This window comes from Podarcis bocagei (genome assembly GCF_964188305.1).
Source record: "Podarcis bocagei genome assembly, contig: HAP1_SCAFFOLD_175, whole genome shotgun sequence".
Classification (NCBI taxonomy): Eukaryota; Metazoa; Chordata; class Lepidosauria; order Squamata; family Lacertidae; genus Podarcis; species Podarcis bocagei.
In genome coordinates this window covers 105,001-132,500 of record NW_027670273.1, presented here as the reverse complement: position 1 = coordinate 132,500, position 27,500 = coordinate 105,001, and the positions used below count along the sequence as shown (strand labels likewise).

Genomic DNA, 27,500 nt, shown 5'->3' with positions numbered 1-27,500 from the left:
GAAGGGAAAGAGAGGAGAGAAAATGAAGCAATGAAAGAAAGAGAAAGAGAAAGGAAGGAAGGGAAAGAGAGGAGAGAAAATGAAGGAATGAAAGAAAGAGAAAGAGGAAGGAAGGAAGGAAGGAAGGAAGGAAGGAAGGGAAAGAGAGGAGAGAAAATGAAGGAGTGAAAGAAAGAGGAAGAGGAAGGAAGGAAGGAAGGGGAAGAGAGGGGAGAAAATGAAGGAGTGAAAAAGAGAGGAGGAGAGAAGAGGAGGAGAGGGAAAGAGAGGAGAGGAGGAGGAGAACGAGGAAAAGAGGGAAAGAGAGAAGGAGAGAAGGGAGAGGAAAAGAGAGAAGAGGAGGAGGAGAAAGAGAACAAGGAAAAGAGAAGAGGGAAAGAGAGAAGGAGAGGAAAAGAGAGAAGGAGAGGGAGAGGGAGGAAGAGAACGAGGGAAAGTGAAGAGGGAAAGAGAGAAGGAGAGAAGGAGGGGAAAAGAGAGGAGAGGAGGAGGAGAGGGAGAAAGAGAACGAGGAAAAGAGAAGAGGGAAAGAGAAGGAGAGGAAAAGAGAGGAGAGGGAGAAAGAGAACGAGGAAAAGAGAAGAGGGAAAGAGAAGGAGAGGAAAAGAGAGGAGAGGAGAGGGAGAAAGAGAACGAGGAAAAGAGAAGAGGGAAAGAGAGGAGAGGAGAGGAAAAGAGAGAAGGAGGAGAGGAGGAGAGGAAGAGAGAGGAGAGGGAGCAAGAGAACGAGGGAAAGAGAAGAGGGAAAGAGAAGGAGAGGAAAAGAGAGGAGGAGGAGAGGGAGAGGGAGAAAGAGAATGAGGAAAAGAGAAGAGGGAAAGAGAGGAGAGGAGAGGAAAAGAGAGAAGGAGGAGAGGAGGAGAGGAAAGGGAGCAAGAGAACGAGGGAAAGAGAAGAGGGAAAGAGAAGGAGAGGAAAAGAGAGGAGGAGGAGAGGGAGAGGGAGAAAGAGAATGAGGAAAAGAGAAGAGGGAAAGAGAGGAGAGAAGAGAAGAGGAGGAGAGGAAAAGAGAGGAGAGGGAGAAAGAGAACGAGGGAAAGAGGGAAAGAGAGAAGGAGAGGAAAAGAGAGAACGAGGAGAGAGGAGAGAGGAGAGGAAAAGAGAGGAGAGGAGGAGGAGAGGGAGAAAGAGAATGAGGAAAAGAGAGAAGAGGAGGAGGAGAAAGAGAACAAGGAAAAGAGAAGAGGGAAAGAGAGAAGGAGAGGAAAAGAGGAGAGAAGGAGAGGAAAGGGAGAGAAGGAGAAGAACGAGAGGAAAAGAGAGGAGGAGAGGAAGAGAAGAGGAGGAGAGGAAAAGAGAAGAGGAGGAGAAGAAAGAGAACGAGGAAAAGAGAAGATGGAAAGAGAGAAGGAGAGGAAAAGAGAGGAGGAGGAGAGGGAGAGGGAGAAAGAGAACGAGGAAAAGAGAAGAGGGAAAGAGAGGAGAGGAGAGGAAAAGAGAGGAGAGGAGAGGGAGAAAGAGAAGAGGGAAAGAGAAGGAGAGGAAAAGAGGAGAGGAAGGAAAAGAGAGAACGACAAGAAGAGAAAAAAGAGAAGGACAGGAGAGGAGAGAGGAAAAGAAGAAGAGGAGAGGAAAAGAGAGAAAAGAGAAGAAGAGAAAAAGCGAAGAGAGGAAAAGGAGAGAGAAGAAAAGAAGGAGAGGAGAGGAAAAGAGAACGAGAAGAAGAGAAAAAGAGAGGAGGAGAGGAAAGAAGGAGAGATAGGAAAAGAAGGAGAGAAGAGAAGGAGAGGGAAAGAGAGGAGAAGAAAGAACAAGAGGAAAAGAGAACAAGGGGAAAAGAGAGGAGAGGAAAAGAGAAAAAGAGGGAAGGAGAGAAGAGTAAAAGAGAGAATGAGAAGAACAAGAGGAGAGAAGGAGAGAGGAAAAGGAGAGGAGAGAAGGAGAGAAGGAGAGGGAAAGAGAGAAGGAGAAAAAAGAACAAGGGGAAAAGAGAGGAGAGGAAAAGAGAAAAAGAGGGAAGGAGAGAAGAGAAGAGTAAAAGAGAGAACGAGAAGAAAGATGGAGAAAAAGAGAAGAGGAGAGAAGAGAAGGAGAGAGCGGAAAAGAAAGAAGGAGAGGAGAAGGAGAGGAAAAGAGAGGAGAAGAAAGAACAAGGGGGGAAGAGAAGGAGAGAAGAGGAGAGGAAAAGAGAGAACAAGAGGAGTAAAAGAGAGAACGAGAAGAAAGAACAAGAGGAGAGAGGAGAGGAAAAGAAAGAACGAGAAGAGAAAAAAGAGAAGGACAGGAGAGGAGAGAGGAAAAGAAGGAGAGAAGAGAAGGAGAGGAAAAGAGAGAACGAGAAGAAGAGAAAAAGAGAAGAGAGAGGAAAAGAAGGAGAGAAGAGAAGGAGAGGAAAAGAAAGAACGAGAAGAAAGACGGAGAAAAAGAGAAGAGAGGAGAGAAGGAGAGAGAAGAAAAGGAGAGGAGAGGAAAAGAGAACGAGAAGAAGAGAAAAAGAGGAGGAGAGGAGAGGAGAGGAGAGAGGAAAAGAAGGAGAGAAGAGAAGGAGAGGGAAAGAAAGAACGAGAAGAAAGACGGAGAAAAAGAGAAGAGAGGAGAGAAGGAGAGAGAAGAAAAGGAGAGGAGAGGAAAAGAGAACGAGAAGAAGAGAAAAAGAGGAGGAGAGGAGAGGAGAGGAGAGAGGAAAAGAAGGAGAGAAGAGAAGGAGAGGGAAAGAGAGAAGGAGAGAGAGGAAAAGAGGAGGGAATGAGAGGAAAGGAAGAGAATGAGAAGAACAAGAGGAAAAGAGAGAGCAAGAGGAGGAGAGAAAGAGAAAGAAAGAGAAAGAGAGAGGAAAGTGAGAGAAGGAGAAGGACAAGAGGAAAAGAGAGAAGGAGAGAGAGGAAAAGAGGAGGGAATGAGAGGAAAGGAAGAGAATGAGAAGAACAAGAGAAAAAGAGAGGAGGAGAGGAGGAGGAGAGAACGAGAGGAAAAGACGAAAGAATGAGAGAGCAAAAGACAACAAGAGAATAAGAGAGATTGAGAGGAAAAGAGAGGAGAAGAGGAAAAGAGAGAAGGAGGAGAGAATGAGAGGGAAGGAGAGAACGAGAAGAAAGAACGAGAGGAAAAGAGGAAAGAACGAGAGGAAAAGAGGAGAGGAAAAGAGGAAAGAATGAGAGGAGAGCAAAAGAGAACAAGAGAATAAGAGAGATTGAGAGGAAAAGAGAGAAGGAGAAGAGGAAAAGAGAGAAGGAGGAGAGAATGAGAGGGAAGGAGAGAACGAGAAGAAAGAACGAGAGGAAAAGAGGAGAGGAAACGAGGAAAGAACGAGAGGAAAAGAGAAAAACGAGAGGAAAAGAGGAGAGGAAAAGAGGAAAGAACGAGAGGAAAAGAGGAGAGGAAAAGAGGAAAGAACGAGAGGAAAAGAGGAGAGGAGAAGAGGAAAGAACGAGAGGAAAAGAGCCCCATTCTAGGATCTCCAGTCGGCGGAAGGTTCCGGAAGGTTCCGGTGAGGAACGGTCGAAGGATCCCTCACCTGTGGAATCGCTGGACCTCGTGAGCGCTGCCCAATAACTGGCTCCGCTCTTCGGCCAATCGCTGGAGGGATCGCCAGCGCTCGTTCAGTTCCTGGGAGGTAATAATAATAATAATAATAATAATAATAATAATAATAATAATAATAATAATAATAATCTATTTATAATAATTTATACCTCTCCCATTTGGTTGCGTTTCAATAATAATAATAATAATAGTAGTAGTAGTAGTAGTAGTAGTAATAATAATAATAATAATAATAATTTTATAATAATTAATTTATACCCCTCCCATTTGGCTGGGTTTCAATAATAATAATAATAATAATAATATATTATTATTATTATTATTATTATTATTATTATTATTATTATTATTATTACTCGCCCATCTGGCTGGGTTTCAATAATAATAATAATAATAATAATAATAATAATAATAATAATAATAATTACCCCTCCCATTTGGCTGGGTTTCAATAAAAATAATAATAGTAATAGTAATAATAGTAGTAGTAGTAATAATAATAATAATAATAATAATAATAATAATAATAATAATTTTATTTCTAGAAGGAGAGGGAAAGAGCAGAGGAGAAAACAAGATATTTTTTTTTACCTTGATGGAGTTGAAGGTCGCCACCGTGTGAAGCATCAACTTGGCGGACTGGAAGCGAAAAAGGAGCGATAATAATAATAATAATAATAATAATAATAATAATAATAATAATAATAATAATAATAATAATAATAATAAAAATAAGTAATTTCCCACCCATCTGGCCGGGTTTCAATAATAATAACAGTAATAACAATAGTAGTAGTAATAATAATAATCATAATAATAATTTAATTCCCACCCATCTGGCTGGGTTTCAATAATAATAATAATAATAATGGATTATGTCCCGTCTATCTGGCTGGGTTTCAATAAAAAGAATAAAAAGAATAATGTTATTATTTATACCCTGCCCATCTGGCTGGGTTTCAATAATAATAATAATAATAATAATAATAATAATAATAATTTGCTTCCAAGGAGAAAAATAAAAATTCTCTTGAAAGTCCTTACCTTCCAAGGAGACGCTGTTTTCGAATCGGTTTCATCCTGTTAATAATAATAATAATAATAATAATAATAATAATAATAATAATAATAATTTATAGCAATTATTAGTGGCTTAATAATGCGGCCTGTCAGAGCTGCTTCAAGATCCTAGCTCACAGAGGATCACGCTAGCCAGCGGTCATTAAGTAAAAGTCTTTATTGAATTACAGTTTCCATTCTCACGCTGCTGTCTGCAACTCTACGTCTACTAGCTAGATCGGCGAGGCTCCGTCTGAGTCTCCGCCCCGTGCGCACCAACTTAATATCCTAGCCTTGCTCCACCTTTTCCTCCTGACTGTCCTCCTCTGGGTCCCTCTACCCCCCGGGGCTTCTTCCTTCCGGGATTCTTCTGACGCTGACCCAGACCCTTCTGCCTCCTTGTGCCGGGCTTTAGGACCCGGTTCCCTTTCGGGGCTGCTCACTGCGCCGCCTTCCTCTGCATTTGAACTTGGCGCGCGCGCCCAACCTTCCACTTTCCTCTTAACCGTTTCTTCGCTCCCCGATGGAGGTGTGGCCACTCCTGACTCCTGCCCTCCCTCCTGTGGTGAGCTGCCAGCGCTTCCCTCCTGGCTCCTTTCCTCTTCCCTGCTTCCTGGCGGTGACGCTGGTCCCGATTTCCAGCTGCTCCCCCCTGAGTCTCCTCTGGCTCTATCTTCCTGGGGTGCCCCCCTAGACTCCCCCCTTGCCCTGGCCACTGGTGCTCCTTTCTGTGAATCCTCTGATTCACTGGAAAGACTGGGAGATCTCGGGTCGTCGTCATCACTCATCCTTTCCTCTGTCTCCTCCCCTTCGCTCTCTGTTTCCTCCCTTGCCCGTGCCTCTGCACCTAAACCCCTGACATCCATCCCCCCCTCGAAGCCCCCCAGTCCCCCCTCCCCTCCTTCCGGTGCTGGAGCTGGGGGCTGCTGTTGCAAAGGGACGAACGTCGGATATCGGTCGCTTCCCGTGGCAGGCCTCCAGCGGAACTCTTCCAGGTCTTCCTCTCTGCTCTCGTTGACGACAGTCACCTCCTCTTCCATCTCTGTGCCGCCGTGCTCGAAACCAGGGTCGTCCCCGAAAATGTCCATGTCCGTCTCTCCCGCACTTCCTCCAGGCGGCGTTGCTCGGCCGGAACAGTCCAGCCACTTCCTGCGGAACTGCTCCTCCGGCCTATCGTCCCACCAATACGAGGGTTCTGAGACAGATCCCGAGGGTGACCCCTCCGGGGAACGGACGTCTCGTGTTGGTTCCTCGTCCGAGTCGAACCCCCTGAACGTGCTGTCCGAAAGCGTGGGCGTGAAAAGCCAGTCGTCGAAAAAGTCTGCTGGCATAGGTCTATGTGGGAAGAGGGCATGAAACTCGTCTTTGAGCAGAGGTTCGTCTAAAGCGTAGCCCGGCACCCAGCTGTTCGCACTGGCCGGGGTGCCCTCCCTGGCGAGAAAGTATTCTACTCCCTCTTCACCCCATCTGGAGTCCAAAATCTCCGTGACTTCGTTGATGCGCTCCTCCTGTGCCACTCCCGCGTGCCCCGTTCCTTCTCTGAGCGGACTCGGCGCCGTTCCGGGTTCCTGGAACCTGTGCGGTGCCTTGTAGGGAGTGAGCACCGATCTGTGGAACACCGGATGCATTCTGGAACCCTCCGGAAGCGCCAGCCTGAAAGCCACCGGGTTGACCTGCTCTTCGACTTGGTAGGGCCCCAGTTGTTTATGCCCTAGTTTCTTCTTGGCCAACGACCTGGCCGGCACTGCGTGGGCTGCTAACCAGACCCAGTCTCCCACGTGGAGCTCTTCGCCAACCCTTCTGTGTTTGTCCGCTTGTACCTTGTATGCGTGTTTAGCCAGCTCCAGGTGGCGCCGCAGCTGATCGTGGACTTCCTGCAGCTCCGACGCGAACGCATCTGCTGACTGCGGCTCCCCTTCTCCCCTGCATTCCAGTCCCGGAAAGGTTCTAGGGTGCCGCCCGTTGTTGGCGAAGAACGGCGTGACGCCCGTGGATACGTGCTTCGTGTTGTTGTAGGCAAACTCTGCAAGCGGCAGGTAATCCACCCACGTCGCAGGCTGTTGGTTTGCATAACATCTCAGGTACTGCTGCATGATGGCATTGGCTCGCTCCGCTTGCCCGTTGGTCTGCGGGTGTCTCGCCGACGCCAGATTGATCTTGACGTTTAGGAAGCCCATCAGTTTCTGCCAGAAGTTCGAGATGAACTGCCGCCCGCGGTCGGACAGAATAGACCGTGGCAGACCGTGAACCTTGAACACGTGGTCTATGAACAGTTTGGCGGTTTGCTCCGCCGTGGCCACCTTAGCACACGGAATGAAATGCGCCATCTTGGAGAACAGGTCCACCACCACCAACACTGCCGTCTTGCCCCTTGAGCTGGGCAGATCCGTGACAAAGTCCAGAGCCACCCTTTCCCAAGGTTCGACCGGAGTTTGCAGCGGCTCCAACAGTCCAGCCGGCGGTTTGTGCACCGGCTTTGCCCTCTGGCAGGTGTCACACCTCGCTACGTAGTCTGCGACCTCCCCTCTCATTCCAGGCCACCAGAAATCCCTGGCTACTAATTCCACCGTCTTCTCCTTGCCAAAGTGCCCGGCCGTGGGTGCGTCGTGCAGCTGCTGTAGCACCTTGGCTCGAAGTTCGTCACCCGGCACGTAGATGGCCCCTTTACGGATGAGCAAGCCATCTCGTAGCTGGAAACCGTCGGCCGCTGCCTTGCCCCCTCGCACCTCTGCCATCTTCGTTTGTGCGAAGGAGTCCCCCTGCAACGCTCGCCGCACCGCCTCTAGGTCCACGGTCGCCGCGGCGCACGCCCACACTGTCGGTGCAAAGATGTGCATGGCGGCCGCTGGTGTTGCGTCCTCCAGATACTGTGGCTTGCGGGAGAGAGCGTCTGCCATGATGTTGGTGTCCCCCGGGACATACTCTATTCGGAAGTCGAAGTCCGCAAAGAACTCAGCCCAACGTATCTGCCTCTGGTTCAGGAACTGTGCCGTGCGCCAGTGTTCCAGATTCTTGTGGTCCGTGCAAACCTGCACCGTGTGCTTGGCGCCGATCAGAAAGTGCCTCCACGCCTTGAACGCTGCATGAATGGCCAGCAACTCCCTGTCCCATATGGTGTAGTTCTGCTCGGACTTGCTGAGCTTCCTGGAGTAAAACGCTCCCGGCCGCCACACGCCCTGCGGGTCCTTCTGCAGCAGGACCGCCCCCACTGCTCTGTCCGAAGCGTCTGTCTCCACCCTCATCGGCATGCTGGGGTTGACATGAAGCAGCTGCTCTTCCGACGCGAAGAGACGCTTGAGGACCTGAAAGGACTGCTCCGCCTGCTCTGTCCAGATGAACTTCTTCTTCTTGGAGCTAAGGGTGTCAGTGATGGCCGCCGTCTGCATCGCGAAGCCCTTGATAAACTTGCGATAGAAGTTCGCAAAGCCGACAAACCGTTGGACCTCCTTCCGGTTGCGTGGGCTCTTCCAATCCAACACCGCTCGAACCTTGGCGCTGTCCATGGCGAGCCCCTTGGCAGACAGCTTGTAGCCCAGAAAATCCACCTCCGGCACGTCAAATTGGCACTTCTCCAGCTTGGCGTAGAGCCTGTGTTGCTTTAGCCTGCCCAGCACTTCCTTGACGTGCTTGTCATGTTCTTGCTGCGACTCCGAAAAGATCAGGATGTCATCCAAGAAACAGACGCACGTCTTGTAGAGAAGTCCCGCCAACACGTGATGCATAAATGCTTGAAAAACGTGAGCGCCATTTTGCAGTCCAAAAGGCATAACTCTGTATTCGTAGGTACCCAGTGGCGTGAACATGGCTGTCTTCCACTCATCACCTTCCCGCATGCGAATGAGGTTGTACGCCCCCCGCAGGTCCAACTTGGTGAACACCTTTCCCTTCCGTACCTTCGCCAGGAGGTCGTCGATGCGGGGCATGGGGAAGTCCGACGGCTTGGTCACACTGTTCAAAATCCTGTAATCCACTACGAGTCTTTTTTGGGGCGTGTCTCGCTTCTTAACAAAGAATACAGGACTGCCCCCCACTGCCTTAGACTCCCGGATGAAACCGCGCTCCAAATTATGATCGATGAAGTCTTTGAGTTCCTGCAGTTCGTCCTCAGACATGGAATACAGCTTCCCTTTAGGCAGCGCCGCCCCCGGCAGCAGGTCAATTTTGCAGTCATATGGTCTGTGAGGGGGTAGCCTGTCCGCCTCCTTCTCGCAGAAAACTTCCAGAAATTCTGCGTACTTGTGGGGAATCGCTTGCAGCGTGCCTAGCAGCAGCTGTGACTCCTCTTCCTCTCCTTCCTGCCTGGGTACGATGCAGTGTTCAGCACAAAAGGAAGAGCCGAAGACCAGCTGCCTCTGGAACCAAGCCATCGTTGGGCTGTGCTTGTCCAGCCAACTCATACCCAATACAATGGGCGTGTCAGACAGTTGAGTGACGTTGAAGCTGATGACTTCCCTGTGATTCCCAAGTCGCATCACCATTGGTGGCGTCTGCTTCACCACTTGCCCCCCTAGCAGCTCCCTGCCATCCACCGTGACAACCTGCAGGGGCAGTGTGGCCGGCAGCAACTGCACAGCGTGCCTGTCGACAAATTCCTGCCCTATAAAGTCCGCGTTGCTGCCGGAGTCGATGGTGATTGGCACGTCCATGGAGATTCCATTGGGCAGCTGGAGAGATGCTGTGAGCCTCACTACTGGTTTGGGCGGGAGGGGGTTCACTGGCTGTAAAATTTCTGGGGACTGCGTCACTAACACGTCTGGCTGGGCCCCAGTGCCTCTTCCTCCAGCCAGACATCGTCGTTTCCCTGCTGTGGTCCTCCCTGCTGCGTTGCTGCAGTCACCATTGCTGAGGCTGCAGTAAGCTTGTGGGGCCTCTGGGGACACTCTTTCGCCATATGCCCTGGCTGCTCACAGACGTAACACTTCCTGGTCCCTCTAGGAGGCTTCGCCTTCACTGCTGCCGGTGCTAGGGCTCTGGTTGCTGACTGAGCCCTTGCACCTCCAACCTCCATAGGTTCGGCTCCTCCTCCTGGCGGAGGCGTGGATTGCGCTCGCGCTGCTTCTCTGGGAAAGAAGGAGGGGCCCCCGGCTGGTTCGCGCCCTCCACGTCCTTCGTCCTTGCTCCACGGACGTCCTTCCAGCCTCACCCCCACTGCCAGTGCCCTCTGAACGACCTCCTGGGTGGTTCGGGGTCTCTCCCCCCTCGCTATCTCATCTTTAATCGAGTTGTGCAGTCCCTCCCAAAAGAGGTCTCTTACAGGAGCCGAATCTCTGTCCCATTCCAGGGCGCTGACCAAGGCGAAAAAGCGTGCATGATACTGTCTGACGCTGGCCCTCCCTTGTCTCAGCCCATGCACCTCCTTCCGTGCAAGATCAATGTCAATACTTGATAAGAAACACCCATCCATCGCTTTAATAAAGGCATCCGCATTCTGGAGCGCCGGATCGTTATCTCTCCATAAATTGCGCAACCATGCTTTCGCCTCCCCATGCAGATGGGACATGATGAACCCCACTCTCTCCTGTTCATCTCTAAAATCTTTATGCAACAGTTGCAGTGCGCACAGTACGTCGGCTCTAAAGTTGGGATACTGTTGCAGGTTCCCATCGAAGTGAGAGAGCAGCCCGCCTGTCCGTCTCGCCAACCCAATTCCCTCCTGCCGGGGTGGTTGCTTTGCCAGTACGTCTAACCTGACCTGGAGATCCCTGCAGGCGGCAGCTGCCTCGTCCTCTCTCTTCCTGGATGCGAGAACCTCGGCGTTCAGTTGTGCCACTGCTTTTCTGAGGTCCTCTATCTGCTGCTCAGCCGTCATGTCTCCTGCCGTTCGTGAGCTCGCTAGTGGGCGCCTGTTTCTCTCCCCTCCTCGAGGCTGCAGATGCCCACAATGTAGAGACGGAGCCTACTGTCAGAGCTGCTTCAAGATCCTAGCTCACAGAGGATCACGCTAGCCAGCGGTCATTAAGTAAAAGTCTTTATTGAATTACAGTTTCCATTCTCACGCTGCTGTCTGCAACTCTACGTCTACTAGCTAGATCGGCGAGGCTCCGTCTGAGTCTCCGCCCCGTGCGCACCAACTTAATATCCTAGCCTTGCTCCACCTTTTCCTCCTGACTGTCCTCCTCTGGGTCCCTCTACCCCCCGGGGCTTCTTCCTTCCGGGATTCTTCTGACGCTGACCCAGACCCTTCTGCCTCCTTGCGCCGGGCTTTAGGACCCGGTTCCCTTTCGGGGCTGCTCACTGCGCCGCCTTCCTCTGCATTTGAACTTGGCGCGCGCGCCCAACCTTCCACTTTCCTCTTAACCGTTTCTTCACTCCCCGATGGAGGTGTGGCCACTCCTGACTCCTGCCCTCCCTCCTGTGGTGAGCTGCCAGCGCTTCCCTCCTGGCTCCTTTCCTCTTCCCTGCTTCCTGGCGGTGACGCTGGTCCCGATTTCCAGCTGCTCCCCCCTGAGTCTCCTCTGGCTCTATCTTCCTGGGGTGCCTCCCTAGACTCCCCCCTTGCCCTGGCCACTGGTGCTCCTTTCTGTGAATCCTCTGATTCACTGGAAAGACTGGGAGATCTCGGGTCGTCGTCATCACTCATCCTTTCCTCTGTCTCCTCCCCTTCGCTCTCTGTTTCCTCCCTTGCCCGTGCCTCTGCACCTAAACCCCTGACACGGCCGAACTCAACTAATAATGGGGCTCAACAATAATAGCAACAATTTATTACATTATATTTTCACAACATGATTATTATTAAAAACCCAGATATTTCGATCACAATCCGTTAAAAAACACATATTTTTGGGACTGGGATTGGAAAATGTGTTTTTTTCGGGATTTGAATCGAAAAATGTGGTTTTTGGGATCGAAAAATGTAGTTTTATCGAAAAATGTGGTTTTATGGGATCGAAAAATGTGGTTTTATGGGATCAAAAAATGTGATTTTATGGGATCGAAAAATGTGGTTTTATGGGATCAAAAATGTGGTTTTATGGGATCTGAAAATGTGGTTATATGGGATCAAAAATGTGGTTTTATGGGATCAAAAAATGTGGTTTTATGGGATTGAAAAATGTGGTTTTATGGGATCTGAAAATGTGGTTTTATGGGATAAAAAATGTGGTTTTATGGGATCTGAAAATGTGGTTTTCTTGAAAAATGTGGTTTTATGGGATTGAAAAATGTGGTTTTATGGGATTGAAAAATGTGGTTTTATCGAAAAATGTGGTTTTATGGGATTGAAAAATGTGGTTTTATCGAAAAATGTGGTTTTATGGGATCGAAAAATGTAGTTTTTATGGGGGGGGGAAAATGTGGTTTTATCGAAAAATGTGGTTTTATGGGATCGAAAAATGTGGATTTATGGGATCAAAAAATGTGGTTTTATCAAAAAATGTGATTTAATGGGATCGAAAAATGTGGCTTTATTGAAAAATGTGGTTTTATGGGATCAAAAATGTGGTTTTATGGGATCGAAAAATGTAGTTTTATCGAAAAATGTGGTTTTATGGGATCGAAAAATGTAGTTTTATCGAAAAATGTGGTTTTATGGGATAAAAAATGTGGTTTTATGGGATTGAAAAATGTGGTTTTATGGGATCGAAAAATGTGGTTTTATCGAAAAATGTGGTTTTATCGAAAAATGTGGTTTTATGGGATCGAAAAATGTGGTTTTATGGGATCAAAAAATGTGGTTTTATGGGATCGAAAAATGTGGTTTTATCAAAAAATGTGGTTTTATGGGATCAAAAATGTAGTTTTATTGAAAAATGTGGTTTTATGGGATCAAAAATGTGGTTTTCTTGAAAAATGTGGTTTTATGGGATCGAAAAATGTGATTTTGGGGGATACTCACCCTTGGCATCATGCCATAGACTTCCTGAAAAGAGAGAAGGATCGAGTTAATTCCTTTTCTTTAAGGGCGAGGATCCAATAATAATAATAATAATAATAATAATAATAATAATAATAATAATAATAATAATAATAATAATAATAATAATAATAAGGTAATAGTAAAATAATAATAATAAGGTAATAGTAAAATAATAATAGTAATAATAATAATAATAATAATAATAATAATAATAATAATGTAGTAATAGTAATAATATTATTATTAATAATATTTTATATAATATATAGCAATAATAATAATAATATGTATATATGTGTGTATGTCTATGTGTTTGTGTGTATGTAAGTGTGCATATGTGTGAGTGTATGTGTGTGTATATATGTGTGCATGTAGTGTATATATGTGTACATTGTGTGTGTGTGTGTGTGTATATATTTGTGTCTGTGTGTATATAAATGTGTGTATGTGTGTGTGTATGTGTGTGCATATATGGGTGTGTGTATATGGGTGTGTGTGAGAATGTGTGTGTACATATGTGTGTCTGTGTATATACATGTGTGTGTTTAGTGCATATACATGTGTATGTACATTTGTGCGCGTGTATGTGTGTGTGTATAAATGTGTGTGTATGTATGTTTGTGTGTGTGTGTGTGTGTGTGTGTGTGTGTATGTGTGTGTAGTGTATATATATATATGTTTCTGTGTATATATATGTGTGTGCGTGTGTGTATGTGCATGGGAAATAAACAAGATGAGCTTGAGCTCTTGGTACAGCAAACTAAATATGACATAATAGGCATCACTGAAACCTGGTGGGATAAGTCCCACGATTGGAATGTAATAATGGGGGGATACAATCTATTTCAGAGAAACAGACCAGACAAGAAAGGAGGAGGAGTGGCGTTATATGTCAGGGATGTGTATACCTGTGAAGAGATCCAAGATTTAGAACCTCAAAGCCAAAGTGAGAGCATTTGGGTCAAAATTAAGGGAGAGAAGAATAACAGAGACCTCATTGTGGGAGTTTACTATAGATCCCCAAGCCAAACGGAGGACATAGATGATGCCTTCCTGGAACAGATGGCCAAGCATGCAAAAGGAAGGGAGATAGTAGTAATGGGGGACTTCAATTACCCGGATATTTGTTGGAAGTCAAACTCAGCCAAGAGCATAAGGTCAAACAGATTCCTCACTGGCCTTGCAGACAACTTCATTGTCCAGAAAGTGGGAGAAGCAACAAGAGGAACAGCCATTTTAGATCTGGTCCTAACCAATGTTGATGACCTGGTTAGTGGGGTAGATGTGGATGGATCATTAGGCACGAGTGATCATGCTCTTCTGAAGTTTACTATACAGCGGAAAGGAGCAGCCAAGCATACTAGGACTCAATTTCTTGACTTTAAGAAAGCCGACTTCATAAAACTTAGGGAAGTGCTGGGTGAGATCCCATGGACAGCAATACTAAAAGGAAAGGGAGTTCATGATGGCTGGGAGTTTGTTAAGAGGGAGATAGTAAAAGCACAACGTCAGGCAATACCAATGAGACGGAAACATGGAAGGTGCCTAAAGAAGCCAGGGTGGCTATCTAAAGAACTTTTAACTGAATTAAGATTAAAAAAGGATGTGTACAAAAAATGGAAAAGGGGGGAAACCACCAAAGAGGAATTCAAACAAATAGCCAGCACGTGTAGACACAAAGTCAGAAAAGCTAAAGCACAGAATGAACTCAGGCTTGCTAGAGAGGTTAAAAGCAACAAAAAAGGCTTTTATAGGTATGTTCGTAGCAAAAGGAAGAACAAAGAAACAGTGGGGTCACTCAGAGGAGAAGATGGTGAAATGCAAACAGGGGACACAGAAAGGGCTGAACTCCTCAATGCCTTCTTTGCCTCAGTCTTCTCCCATAAAGAAAACAATGCCCGACCTGAAGAATTTGGAGCAAATGATTCAGCAAAGGAAACACAGCCCAGAATAACTAAGGAGATAGTACAAGAATATTTGGCTAGTTTAGATGTATTCAAGTCTCCAGGGCCAGATGAACTGCATCCAAGAGTATTAAAAGAACTGGCAGATGTGATCTCAGAACCACTGGCAGTCATCTTTGAGAATTCCTGGAGAACAGGCGAAGTCCCGGCAGACTGGAGGAGGGCAAATGTTGTCCCTATTTTCAAAAAGGGGAAAAGAGAGGACCCAAATAATTACCGCCCAGTCAGTCTGACATCAATACCAGGGAAGATTCTGGAGCAGATCATTAAGCAAACAGTCTGTGAGCACCTAGAAAGGAATGCTGTGATCACCAATAGTCAGCATGGATTTCTGAAAAATAAGTCATGTCAGACTAACCTGATCTCGTTTTTTGACAGAATTACAAGCCTGGTAGATGAAGGGAACGCAGTGGATGTAGCCTACCTTGATTTCAGCAAGGCATTTGACAAGGTGCCCCATGATATTCTTGTAAAGAAGCTGGTAAAATGCGGTCTTGACTATGCTACCACTCAGTGGATTTGTAACTGGCTGACTGACCGAACCCAAAGGGTTCTCATCAATGGTTCCTCTTCATCCTGGAGAAGAGTGACTAGTGGGGTGCCACAGGGTTCTGTCTTGGGCCCGGTCTTATTCAACATCTTTATCAACGACATGGATGATGGACTCAAGGGCATCCTGAATCATAGAGTTGGAAGAGACCACAAGGGCCATCGAGTCCAACCCCCTGCCAAGCAGGAAACACCATCAGAGCACTCCTGACATATGGTTGTCAAGCCTCTGCTTAAAGACCTCCAAAAAAGGAGACTCCACCACACTCCTTGGCAGCAAATTCCACTGTCGAACAGCTCTTACTGTCAGGAAGTTCTTCCTAATGTTTAGGTGGAATCTTCTTTCTTGTAGTTTGGATCCATTGCTCCGTGTCCGCTTCTCCGGAGCAGCAGAAAACAACCTTTCTCCCTCCTCTATGTGACATCCTTTTATATATTTGAACATGGCTATCATATCACCCCTTAACCTCCTCTTCTCCAGGCTAAACATGCCCAGCTCCCTTAGCCGTTCCTCATAAGGCATTGTTTCCAGGCCTTTGACCATTTTGGTTGCCCTCCTCTGGACACGTTCCAGTTTGTCAGTGTCCTTCTTGAATTGTGGTGCCCAGAACTGGACACAGTACTCCAGGTGAGGTCTGACCAGAGCAGAATACAGTGGCACTATTACTTCCCTTGATCTAGATGCTATACTCCTATTGATGCAGCCCAGAATTGCATTGGCTTTTTTAGCTGCCGTGTCACACTGTTGGCTCATGTCAAGTTTGTGGTCAACCAAGACTCCTAGATCCTTTTCACATGTACTGCTCTCAAGCCAGGTGTCACCCATCTTGTATTTGTGCCTCTCATTTTTTTTGCCCAAGTGCAATACTTTACATTTCTCCCTGTTAAAATTCATCTTGTTTATTTTTGCCCAGTTCTCTAATCTGTCAAGGTCGTTTTGAAGTGTGATCCTGTCCTCTGGGGTGTTAGCCACCCCTCCCAGTTTGGTGTCATCTGCAAATTTGATCAGGATGCCCTTGAGTCCATCATCCAAGTCGTTGATAAAGATGTTGAATAAGACCGGGCCCAAGACAGAACCCTGTGGCACCCCACTAGTCACTCTTCTCCAGGATGAAGAGGAACCATTGATGAGAACCCTTTGGGTTCGGTCAGTCAGCCAGTTACAAATCCACTGAGTGGTAGCATAGTCAAGACCGCATTTTACCAGCTTCTTTACAAGAATATCATGGGGCACCTTGTCAAATGCCTTGCTGAAATCAAGGTAGGCTACATCCACTGCGTTCCCTTCATCTACCAGGCTTGTAATTCTGTCAAAAAACGAGATCAGGTTAGTCTGACATGACTTATTTTTCAGAAATCCATGCTGACTATTGGTGATCACAGCATTCCTTTCTAGGTGCTCACAGACTGTTTGCTTAATGATCTGCTCCAGAATCTTCCCTGGTATTGATGTCAGACTGACTGGGCGGTAATTATTTGGGTCCTCTCTTTTCCCCTTTTTGAAAATAGGGACAACATTTGCCCTCCTCCAGTCTGCCGGGACTTCGCCTGTTCTCCAGGAATTCTCAAAGATGACTGCCAGTGGTTCTGAGATCACATCTGCCAGTTCTTTTAATACTCTTGGATGCAGTTCATCTGGCCCTGGAGACTTGAATACATCTAAACTAGCCAAATATTCTTGTACTATCTCCTTAGTTATTCTGGGCTGTGTTTCCTTTGCTGAATCATTTGCTCCAAATTCTTCAGGTCGGGCATTGTTTTCTTTATCGGAGAAGACTGAGGCAAAGAAGGCATTGAGTAGTTCAGCCCTTTCTGTGTCCCCTGTTTGCATTTCACCATCTTCTCCTCTGAGTGACCCCACTGTTTCTTTGTTCTTCCTTTTGCTACGAACATACCCATAAAAGCCCTTTTTGTTGCTTTTAACCTCTCTAGCAAGCCTGAGTTCATTCTGTGCTTTAGCTTTTCTGACTTTGTGTCTACACGTGCTGGCTATTTGTTTGAATTCCTTTTTGGTGGTTTCCCCCCTTTTCCATTTTTTGTACACATCCTTTTTTAATCTTAATTCAGTTAAAAGTTCTTTAGATAGCCAACCTGGCTTCTTTAGGAACCTTCCATGTTTCCGTCTCATTGGTATTGCCTGACGTTGTGCTTTTAGTATCTCCCTCTTAACAAACTCCCAGCCATCATGAACTCCCTTTCCTTTTAGTATTGTTGTCCATGGGATCTCACCCAGCACTTCCCTAAGTTTTATGAAGTCGGCCTTCTTAAAGTCAAGAAATTGAGTCCTAGTATGCTTGGCTGCTCCTTTCCGCTGTATAGTAAACTTCAGAAGAGCATGATCACTCGTGCCTAATGATCCATCCACTTCTACCCCACTAACCAGGTCATCAACATTGGTTAGGACCAGATCTAAAATGGCTGTTCCTCTTGTTGCTTCTCCCACTTTCTGGACAATGAAGTTGTCTGCAAGGCCAGTGAGGAATCTGTTTGACCTTATGCTCTTGGCTGAGTTTGACGTCCAACAAATATCCGGGTAATTGAAGTCCCCCATTACTACTATCTCCCTTCCTTTTGCATGCTTGGCCATCTGTTCCAGGAAGGCATCATCTATGTCCTCCGTTTGGCTTGGGGATCTATAGTAAACTCCCACAATGAGGTCTCTGTTATTCTTCTCTCCCTTAATTTTGACCCAAATGCTCTCACTTTGGCTTTGAGGATCTAAATCTTGGATCTCTTCACAGGTATACACATCCCTGACATATAACGCCACTCCTCCTCCTTTCTTGTCTGGTCTGTTTCTCTGAAATAGATTGTATCCCCCCATTATTACATTCCAATCGTGGGACTTATCCCACCAGGTTTCAGTGATGCCTATTATGTCATATTTAGTTTGCTGTACCAAGAGCTCAAGCTCATCTTGTTTATTTCCCATGCTTTGCGCATTAGTGTACAGACATTGAAGTCCATTAATCATTCCCCCGTGTCTCCTATTTAAGGATTTTTTCCTCCCACCACTAGGTCCGCGTGCTGTTTGCTCCATTTGGTCTATGACATTTGGATGATCATCTTCATTAATTGATAGACTCCTACCTTCAGGAGCACTGTCTCCCTCCCCCACATTAGTCAGTTTAAAGCCCTCCTGATGAGGTTTCTGAGATTTTTGGCAAAAACATTTCTCCCAACCGTTGCGAGGTGCAGCCCATCACTTGCCAGAAGTCCATCTTCAAGAAACTGCAGTCCGTGATCTAAGAATCCAAACCGTTCCTGTTTACACCATTTGCGAAGCCAGCTGTTCACTTCCACTATTTTCCCCTCTCTCCCTGGGCCACGTTGTTCAACTGGGAGGACAGATGAGATGACAATTTGTGCATTTAGTTGCTTCAATTTCCTGCCGAGAGCCTCGTAGTCTCTTTTGATCTTCTGGAGGCTATTGCTTGCAGTGTCATTGGTTCCCACATGAACCAAGAGGAAGGGGTATTTGTCAGTGGGTTTTATGATTCCTTGCAGTCGTTCAGTTACATCTTGGATCTTAGCCCCGGGGAGACAGCACACTTCCCGAGACATCTTGTCAGGCCCACAGATCACTGCTTCTGTTCCCCTCAGTAGGGAATCCCCTATCACCATTACACACCTCCTCTTAGGTTTGGTCGGGGTTCTTCCGTGAGCTGTCCGTTCCAAGGTCGCCTGCACATTCCCTGAGGACTGACCTTGCTGCTCGTCTTCATATACCTGATCGACTGTAATGAGGGAGAGATCCTCAAATGGAGTCTGCTCTTCGTCTTCCATACTAGGGGAGAGGACCTCAAAGCGATTGTGTATTTCTAAGCAATCAGAGTGAAGCCTGGGCCTCCTACTTCTTTGAGTCACGTTTCTCCATATATCTGGCTCCTGTGTTGGTGAACTATCCTCCTTCTCAGGGGAGTCCCCTGTCTCCTCCTTGGTGGAGACGGTGTGCTCTGTTGCTTCCAAGAAGAGCTCCAGCTCTCTAATTCTTTGGAGCGTAGCTACACGTTCCTCCAGTTGCTGGACTTTGTCTTTTAAGAGGGCAATCAACATGCAATTGCTGCAGGTAAAGCTGCCTGCAACCTTTGGCAAGATGGCAAACATTGCGCAGGAATCGCAGGCGACTGCAGCTGTTCCCTCCCCTTCCATCTTGAGATCGTGTCGTTGGGGTTGGCTACAGTGGTCCTCCATCATAAAAAGCTTGAAGACAGGACAAATAACTTCCCCCACACAAAAAAAACCACCTAGATCTCCCCCAACAAACGTTTGAGACTAGCTCCCCTAAATCTAAAAGATGGATCTAACCTCCCACAGCTAATCCCCTGCCTCAACAGAAACCCTGCCCCCTCTGACCTTTACACAGGGAAAACAGCTAATCAGCCACAAAGAAACACACAGACACAAGAAAACCCTTTTTGCTCCTTCTTCAACTGATGCCCTGCAAACTCTGATAAGCTCCTCCCACAGCTAATCCCCTGCCTCAACAGAAACCCTGCCCCCTCTGACCTTTACACAGGGAAAACAGCTAATCAGCCACAAAGAAACACACAGACACAAGAAAACCCTTTTTGCTCCTTCTTCAACTGATGCCCTGCAAACTCTGATAAGCTCCTCCCACAGCTAATCCCCTGCCTCAACAGAAACCCTGCCCCCTCTGACCTTTACACAGGGAAAACAGCTAATCAGCCACAAAGAAACACACAGACACAAGAAAACCCTTTTTGCTCCTTCTTCAACTGATGCCCTGCATATATATGTCTATTTGTGTGTGTGTGTTTATATATGTGTGTGTATATGTGTGTGTGTGCGTGTAGCCCCGCCTACCCCCTGCCCAATCAAAACCCCTAACGAGGGGGCGGCGTTAATGAGGGACCCACCTGTTGCTGGGCGGACTGGACCTCTTCGGCCATTAACCCCTCGGACTCCAGGTCCTCGGCCACTTTGTTGATGTCCTTCAGCCGCGACTCGTTGGCCTTCAGGTCCTGTGTGGGGCAGGAAGTGGGGCAGGGGGTGAGGACTACGACTCCCAGCATCCCTCGCTGCCGGAGCTACGTTCGGGCCGACGGATGATTCCCTCGTTCCTTCCTTCCTTCCTTCCATCCATCCTGACTTCCTTCCTTATTTCCTTCCCCCTTCCTCCCTTCTCTCCCTCCCTCCTTCCTTCCTTCCTTCTCTCCCTCCCTCTCTCCTTCCTTCCTTCCTTCCCCCTTCCTTCATTCCCTCCCTCCCTCCTTCCTTCCCTCCTTCCTTCCTCCTTTCCTCCCTCTCTCCATCCATCCCCCCTCTCTCCTTCCTTCCTTCCTTCCTTCCTTCCCTCCTTCCTTCCTTCCTCCCTCCCTCCCTCCCTTCCTCCTTTTCTCCCTCTCCTTTTCTCCCTCTTTCCATCCCTCCCTCCCTCTCTCCTTCCTTCCTTCTCTCCCTCCCTCCTTCCCTTCCTTCCTTCCCAATCCAGCGGAACTGGGGACTACAACTCCCATCATCCCTTGCTCCCGGACCTACATTCGGGCCCACAGATGATTCCCTCCTTCCTTCCTTCCTGCCTTCTTTCCTGCCTTCTTTCCTTCCTTCCTTTCTTCTTTCCTTCCCTCCTTCCTTCCTTTCCTCCTTCCTTCCTTCCCCCTTCCTTCCTTTCTTCCTTCTTCCTTTCCTTCTTCCTTCCTTCCTTCCCTCCCTCTATCCTTCCTTCCCTCCCTCCTTCCTTCCCTCCTTCCCTCCTTCCTTCCTTCCTTCCTTCCTTCCTTCCTTCCTTCTCTTCCTTCCTTCCTTCCTTCCTTCCTTCCTTCCTTCCTTCCTTCCTTCTCTCCTTCCTTCCTTTCCTCCCTTCCATCCTTCCTTCCTTCCTTCCCGATCCGGCACAACTAACTGTTTGGAAGTCGTCAAACCCACTGGCCAGTCTGAATCCCTTCCGGGATCCGCCGGATCTCCGGACACGATCCGGGAGCCAACGGGGAAACAGGGACCCTCCCAGCTCCCCGTCCGGATCCTTCCAGGATCTGCCGGGTGTCCGGGAGCCAATGGGAAAACGGGAACCCTCCCAGCCCTGACTGGACACGATCCGGGAGCCAACGGAGAAACAAGACCTTCCCAGCTCCCTGTCCGGATCCTTCCAGGATCCACCGGATCTCCAGGAGCCAGTGGGGAAACGGGGACCCTGACGGCCCCCAGTCCGGATCCTTCTGGGGTCCCCCAGCTCTTCAGACATGATCCGGGAGCCAACGGAGAACCGGGGACCAGCTCCAGCTCCCCGTCTGGATCCTTCTGGGATCCACCAGATCTCCGGGAGCCAACGGGGAAACAAGGACCTGCTCTGGCTCCCCGTCCGGATCCTTCAGGGATCCACCGGCCCTTCGGACACGATCCGGGAGTCAACGGAGAAACAAGACCTTCCCAGCTCCCTGTCCGGATCCTTCCAGGATCCACTGGATCTCCAGGAGCCAATGGGGAACCGGGGACCCTCCCGGCACCCCATACTGATCCTTCCAGGATCCCCTAGCTCCTTTCTCCGGACACGATCCGGGAGCCAATGGGGAAACAGGGACCCTCCCAGCCCCCCAGTCCAGATCCTTCTGGGATCCACTGGATCTCCGGGAGCCAATGGGCAAACGGGGACCCGCTCCAGACCCCCGATCTGGCAGAATTGACCTCTTGGAACTCGTCAAACCCACTGGCCAGCCTGAGTCCCTTCCAGGATCCATTGGATCTTTGGACACGATCCAGGAGCCAATAGGGAAACAGGGGACCCTCCCAGCCCCAGTCCAGATTGGACACGATCCAGAGGCAATGGAGAAACAGGGACCCACTCCGCCCCCCCAGACACGATCCGGGACCCAAAGGCGAAACCGGGACCTTCCTGGCCCCCCAGTCCAGATCCTTCCGGGATCCACCGGCCCTTCGGACACGATCCGGGAACCAATAGGGAAACGGGGACCCTCCCAGCCCCCCAGTCCAGATTCGACACGATCCGGGAGCCAACGGAGAACCAAGACCTTCCCAGCTCCCTGTCCGGATCCTTCCAGGATCCGCCAGATCTCCAGGAGCTAATGGCGAACCGGGGACCCTCCCGGCCCCCCAGTCTGGATCCTTCTGTGATCCCCCAGACCTTCCCACACGATCCGGGAGCCAATGGGGAAACAGGGACCCTCCCAGCCCCCCAGTCCAGATCCTTCTGGGATCCACCGGCCCTTCGGACATGATCCGGGAGCCAAGGGAGAACCAAGACATTCCCAGCTCCCTGTCCGGATCCTTCCAGGATCCACCGGATCTCCAGGAGCCATTGGGGAACCGGGGACCCTCCCGCCCCCCCAGTCCGGATCCTTCCGGGATCCACCGGCCCTTCGGAAATGATCCGGGAGCCAACGGAGAACCGGGGACCCTCCCGGCCCCCAGTCCAGATCCTTCCGGGATCTACTATTCATTTGGACACGATCCGGGAGCCAACGGAGAACCGGGGACCCTCCCGCCCACCAGTCCAGATCCTTCCGGATCCTCTAGATCTCCGGGATCTGCCGGATCTCTGGGATCCACTGGATCCGACGCCAACCCACCTTCTGGAAGTCGTCAAACTTCTTCTGCAGCACCTCCACCCTGCTGGCTCCTGGATCGTGTCCGAAGGGCCGGTGATCCCCCAGACCTTCCGACACAATCTGGGAGCCAATGGGGAAACGGGGACCCACTCCGGCCCCCCAGTCCAGATCCTTCCGGGATCCACCAGCCCTTCGGACATGATCCGGGAACCAATGGGGAAACGGGGACCCACTCCGGCCCCCCCAGACACGATCCCGGACCCAAAGGCGAAACCGGGACATTCCCCGCCCCCCAGGCCAGATCCTTCCGGGATCCGCCGGGTCTCCGGGATCCACTGGACCCACCTTCTGGAAGTCGTCAAACTTCTTCTGCAGCCCCTCCACCTGCTCCAGATCCGCCCCGACCTCCTCATTGGTCAGGGCCGCCTCCTTCTCGTGGATCCACTGCTGCAATTCGCTGGCTTCCCGGAAGAGGGTGAACTTCTTGCAGCTCTTCTCCAGCATGGATGTCCGCTTCTCGCCCAGCGCCAGGAGGGAGGCGTACCTGGGGGGCGGAGGGAGACCCATAAGTGGGGGGCAGACCCATAATGGGGGGCAGAGGGAGGGGAGAGAAAGACCCATAAGTGGGGGGCAGAAGGGGGGAGACCCATAAGTGGGGAGCAGAGGGAGGGGAAAGATCCATAAGTGGAGGGCACTTATGGGCCCAGCTCCAGGAGGGAGGCGTACCTGGGGGGCAGAGGGAGACCCATAAGTGGGGGAGACCCATATGTGGGGGGCAGAGGGAGGGGAAAGACCTATAAGTGGGGGGAGACCCATATGTGGGGGGCAGAGGGAGGGGAAAGATCCATAAATGGGGGGCAGGAGACCCATAAGTGGGGGGCAGAGGGGAGAGAGAAAGACCCGTAAGTGGCGGGGAGACCCATATGTGGGGGGCAGAGGGAGGGAGACACATAAATGGGGGCAGAGGAGAAGAGAGAAAGACCCATAGGTGGGGGGCAGAGGGAGGGGAAAGACGTATAAGTGGGGGAGGCCCATAAGTGGGGGGCAGGAGACACATATGTGGGGGGCAGAGGGGGGAGAGACCCATAAGTCGGGGGGAGACCCATAAGTGGGGCACACTCGGGATTTCCGCTCCTCGCCCAGCTCCAGGAGGGAGGCGTACCTGGGGGGCAGAGGGAGACCCATAAGTGGGGGGCAGAGGGGGGAGAGAAAGACCCATAAGTGGGGGGCAGAAGGGGGAGAGAAAGATCCATAAGTGGGGGGCAGGAGACCCATAAGTGGGGGGCAAAGAGGGGAAAAGATGCATAAGTGGGGGGAGACCCATAAGTGGGGGGCACTTATGGGCCCAGCTCCAGGAGGGAAGTGTACCTGGGGGGCAGAGAAAGACCCATAAGTGGGGGGCAGGAGACCCATAAGTGGGGGGCAGAGGGGGAGAGAGAGATCCATAAATGATAAATGGGGGGCAGAGAAAGGAGGGAGGCGTACCTGGGGGGCAGAGAAAGACCCGTAAGTGGGGGGCAGGAGACCCATAAGTGGGGGGCAGAGGGAGGGGAAAAACCTATAAGTGGGGGGAGACCCATAAGTGGGGGCAGAGGGGGAGAGAAAGACCCATAAGTGGGGGGAGACCAATAAGTGGGGAGCAGAGGGGGGAAGACCCATAAGTGGGGGGCAGAAGGGGGGAGAGAAAGACCCATAAGTGGGGGGAGACCCATATGTGGGGAGCAGAAGGGGAGAGAAAGACCCATAAGTGGGGGGAAGAGGGAGGGGAAAGACACATAAGTGGGGGGCAGAGGGGGGAGAGAAAGACCCATAAGTGCGGGGGGAGAAGGGGGAGAGAAAGACCCATAAGTGGGGGGCAGAGGGAGGGGAAAGACCCATAAGTGGGGGGCAGAGGGAGACCCATAAGTGGGGGGCAGAGGGAGGGGAAAGACGCATAAGTGGGGAGCAGAGGGAGGGGAAAGACACATAAGTGGGGGGAGGCCCATAAGTGGGGGGCAGAGGGAGGAGAGAAAGACCCATAAATGATAAATGGGGGCAGAGGGGGGAGAGAAAGACCCATAAATGGGGGGACAGGGGAAAAGGCTGTTAGGTTTCGCACTTGGGATGTCCGCTTCTCGCCCAGCTCCAGGAGGGAGGCGTACCTGGGGGGCGGAGGGAGACCCATAAGTGGGGGGCAGGAGACCCATATGTGGGGGGCAGAGGGGGAGAGAGAGATCCATAAGTGGGGGGCAGAGGGGGGAGAGAAAGACCCATAAGTCGGGGGGAGAGGGAGGGGAAAGATCCATAAGTGGGGGAAGAGGGAGGGGAAAGACCTATAAGTGGGGGGGAGACCCATAAGTGGGGGGCAGAAGGGGGGAGACACATAAGTGGGGGGCAGAGGGAGGGGAAAGATCCAGAAGTGGGGAGAGAGGGGGGAGAGAAAGACCCATAAGTGGGGGGCAGAAGGGGGGAGACACATAAGTGGGGGGCAGAGGGAGGGGAAAGACGCATAAGTGGGGAGCAGAAGGATGGGAAAGACACATAAGTGGGGGGAGAGGGGGAGAGAAAGACCCATAAGTGGGGGCAGAGGGGGCAGAGAAAGACCCATAAGTGGGGGGCAGAGGGAGGGGAAAGAACCATAAGTGGGGGCCAGAGGGGGGAGACCCATAAGTGGGGGGCAGAGGGAGGGGAAAGACCCATAAGTGGGGGGAGACCCATAAGTGGGGGGCAGAGGGAGGGGAAAGACCCATAAGTGGGGGCAGAGAAAGACCCATAAGTGGGGGACAGAGGGAGGGGAAAGACCCATAAGTCGGGGGGAGACCCATAAGTGGGGGGCAGAGGGAGGGGAAAGACCCATAAATAGGGGGCAGAGGGGGAAAGGCTGTCAGGTTTCGCACTTGGGATTTCCGCTTCTCGCCCAGCTCCAGGAGGGAGGCGTACCTGGGGGGCAGAGGGAGACCCATAAGTGGGGGGCAGACCCATATGTGGGGGGCAGAGGGAGGGGAAAGATCCATAAGTGGGGGCAGAGGAAGACCCATAAGTGGGGGGATAAAGGGGGGAGACCCGTAAATGGGGAGCAGAGGGAGGGGAAAGATCCATAAGTGGGGGGCAGAGAAAGACCAAAAGTGGGGGGCAGAGGGGGAGACCCATAAGTGGGGGGCAGAGAAAGACCCATAAGTGGGGGGTAGAGGGAGGGGAAAGACCCATAAGTGGGGGGAGACCCATAAGTGGGGGCAGAGGGAGGGGAAAGATCCATAAGTGGGGGGAGAGAAAGACCCATAAGTGGGGGGAGACCCATAAGTGGGGGGCAGAGGGGGGAGAGAAAGACCCATAAGTGGGGGGCAGAGGGAGGGGAAAGACCCCTAAGTGGGGGGCAGACCCATAAGTGGGGGGTAGAGGGGGAGAGAAAGATCCATAAGTGGGGGGCAGAAGGGGGGAGAAAGACCCATAAGTGGGGGGGAGAGGGATGGGAGAGAAAGATCCATAAGTGGGGGGTAGAGGGGGAGAGAAAGATCCATAAGTGGGGGGAGACCCATATGTGGGGGGCAGAGGGGGGACAGACCCATAAGTGGGGGCAGAAGGGGGGGAGACACATAAATGGGGGCAGAGGAGAAGAGAGAAAGACCCATAAGGGGAGAGCAGAGGGGGGGAGAGAAAGACCCATAAGCGGGGGGCAGAAGGGGGGAGAGAAAGACACATAAGTGGGGGCAGAAGGGGGGAAGACCCATAAATGGGGGGCAGAGGGGAAAAGGCTGTCAGGTTTCGCACTCGGGATTTACGCTTCTCGCCCAGCTCCAGGAGGGAGGCATACCTGGGGGGCAGAGGAAGACCCATAAGTGGGGGGCAGAGGGGGAGAGAGAGATCTATAAGTGGGGTACAGAAGGGGGAGACCCATAAGTGGGGGGCAGAGAAAGACGCATAAGTGGGGGGCTAAAGGGGGGGACCCATAAGTGGGGGGCAGATGGAGGGGAAAGACGCATAAGTGGGGGGCAGAAGGGGGAGAGGAAGACCCATAAGTGGGGGGAGGCCCATAAGTGGGGGGCAGAGGGGGGGAAAGACCCATGGGGCAGAGGGAGAGGAAAGACCCATAAGTGGGGGGCAGAAGGGAGGGGAAAGACCCATAAATGGGGGAAGAGGGAGGGGAAAGATCCATAAGTGGGGGGCAGAGGAAGACCCATATGTGGGGGGCAGAGGGGAGAAAGACCCATACGTGGGGGGAGACCCATGTGGGGGGCAGAGGGAGGGGAAAGACCCATAAGTGGGGGGCAGAAGGGGGAAGAAAGACCCATAAGTCAGGGGGAGGCCCATAAGTGGGGGGCAGAAGGGGGAGAAAGACCCATAAGTGGGGAGCAGAGGGGGGAAGACCCATAAATGGGGGGCAGAGGGAGGGGAAAGACCCATAAGTGGGGGGCAGAGGGAGTGGAAAGACCCATAAGTGGGGGGCAGAGGGGGGAGAGAAAGACCCATAAGTGGGGGGCAGAGGGAGGGGAAAGACCCATAAATGGGGGGCAGAGGGGGGAGAGAAAGACCCATAAGTTCCCAAAATCCACGCCACGCCACGCCCCACCCCACACATGGGGGGCAGGTGGAAAAAGGGGTCCTACTCAAATAATAATAATAATAATAATAATAATAATAATAATAATAATAATAATAATAATAATAAATTTTTAACATCCCGCCCTCCCCAGATCATATGCCATGGGGGGGAAATTCCCGAAATCACCGCCCTGCCCCACACTTGGGGGGCAGGCGGGAAAATAGGGGTCGTACTCACAGCTCCTCCACCATTTTCATGCGCAGGGAGACGCTCCCGGCTTCCTTGTGTGTGTATATGTGTGTGTTTGTGTGTGTGTGTGTGTGTATGTGTGTATGCGTGTATATGTGTGTGTATATATGTTTGTATGTGTGTATATGTGTGTGTATATATATGCATATGTGTGTGTATATATATGCATATGTGTATGTGCGCGTGTATGTGTATATGTGTGTATGTGTGTATATGTGTGTGCATATATGTGTATCTGCGTGCATATATGCGTGTGTGTGTCTGTACATATATATGTATGTGTGTGTAGTGTGTAT

General features: G+C 50.4%; 1 protein-coding gene across 1 annotated transcript in view; it reads right to left on the bottom strand.

Annotated features, from left to right (window-relative positions):
• Positions 1–27,500, bottom strand: part of LOC308579549 (spectrin alpha chain, non-erythrocytic 1-like) — a gene marked incomplete at its 5' end in the record, with an annotated part of 132,418 nt that overhangs the window by 354 nt on the left and 104,564 nt on the right. Inside the window, 6 exons of the mRNA XM_081214111.1 lie at positions 3,455–3,546; positions 4,075–4,122; positions 4,528–4,563; positions 12,377–12,400; positions 19,791–19,895; positions 22,782–22,980. Coding sequence (XP_081070237.1) covers positions 3,455–3,546; positions 4,075–4,122; positions 4,528–4,563; positions 12,377–12,400; positions 19,791–19,895; positions 22,782–22,980 — 504 coding nt within the window. The remainder of the gene's footprint in view (positions 1–3,454; positions 3,547–4,074; positions 4,123–4,527; positions 4,564–12,376; positions 12,401–19,790; positions 19,896–22,781; positions 22,981–27,500) is intronic.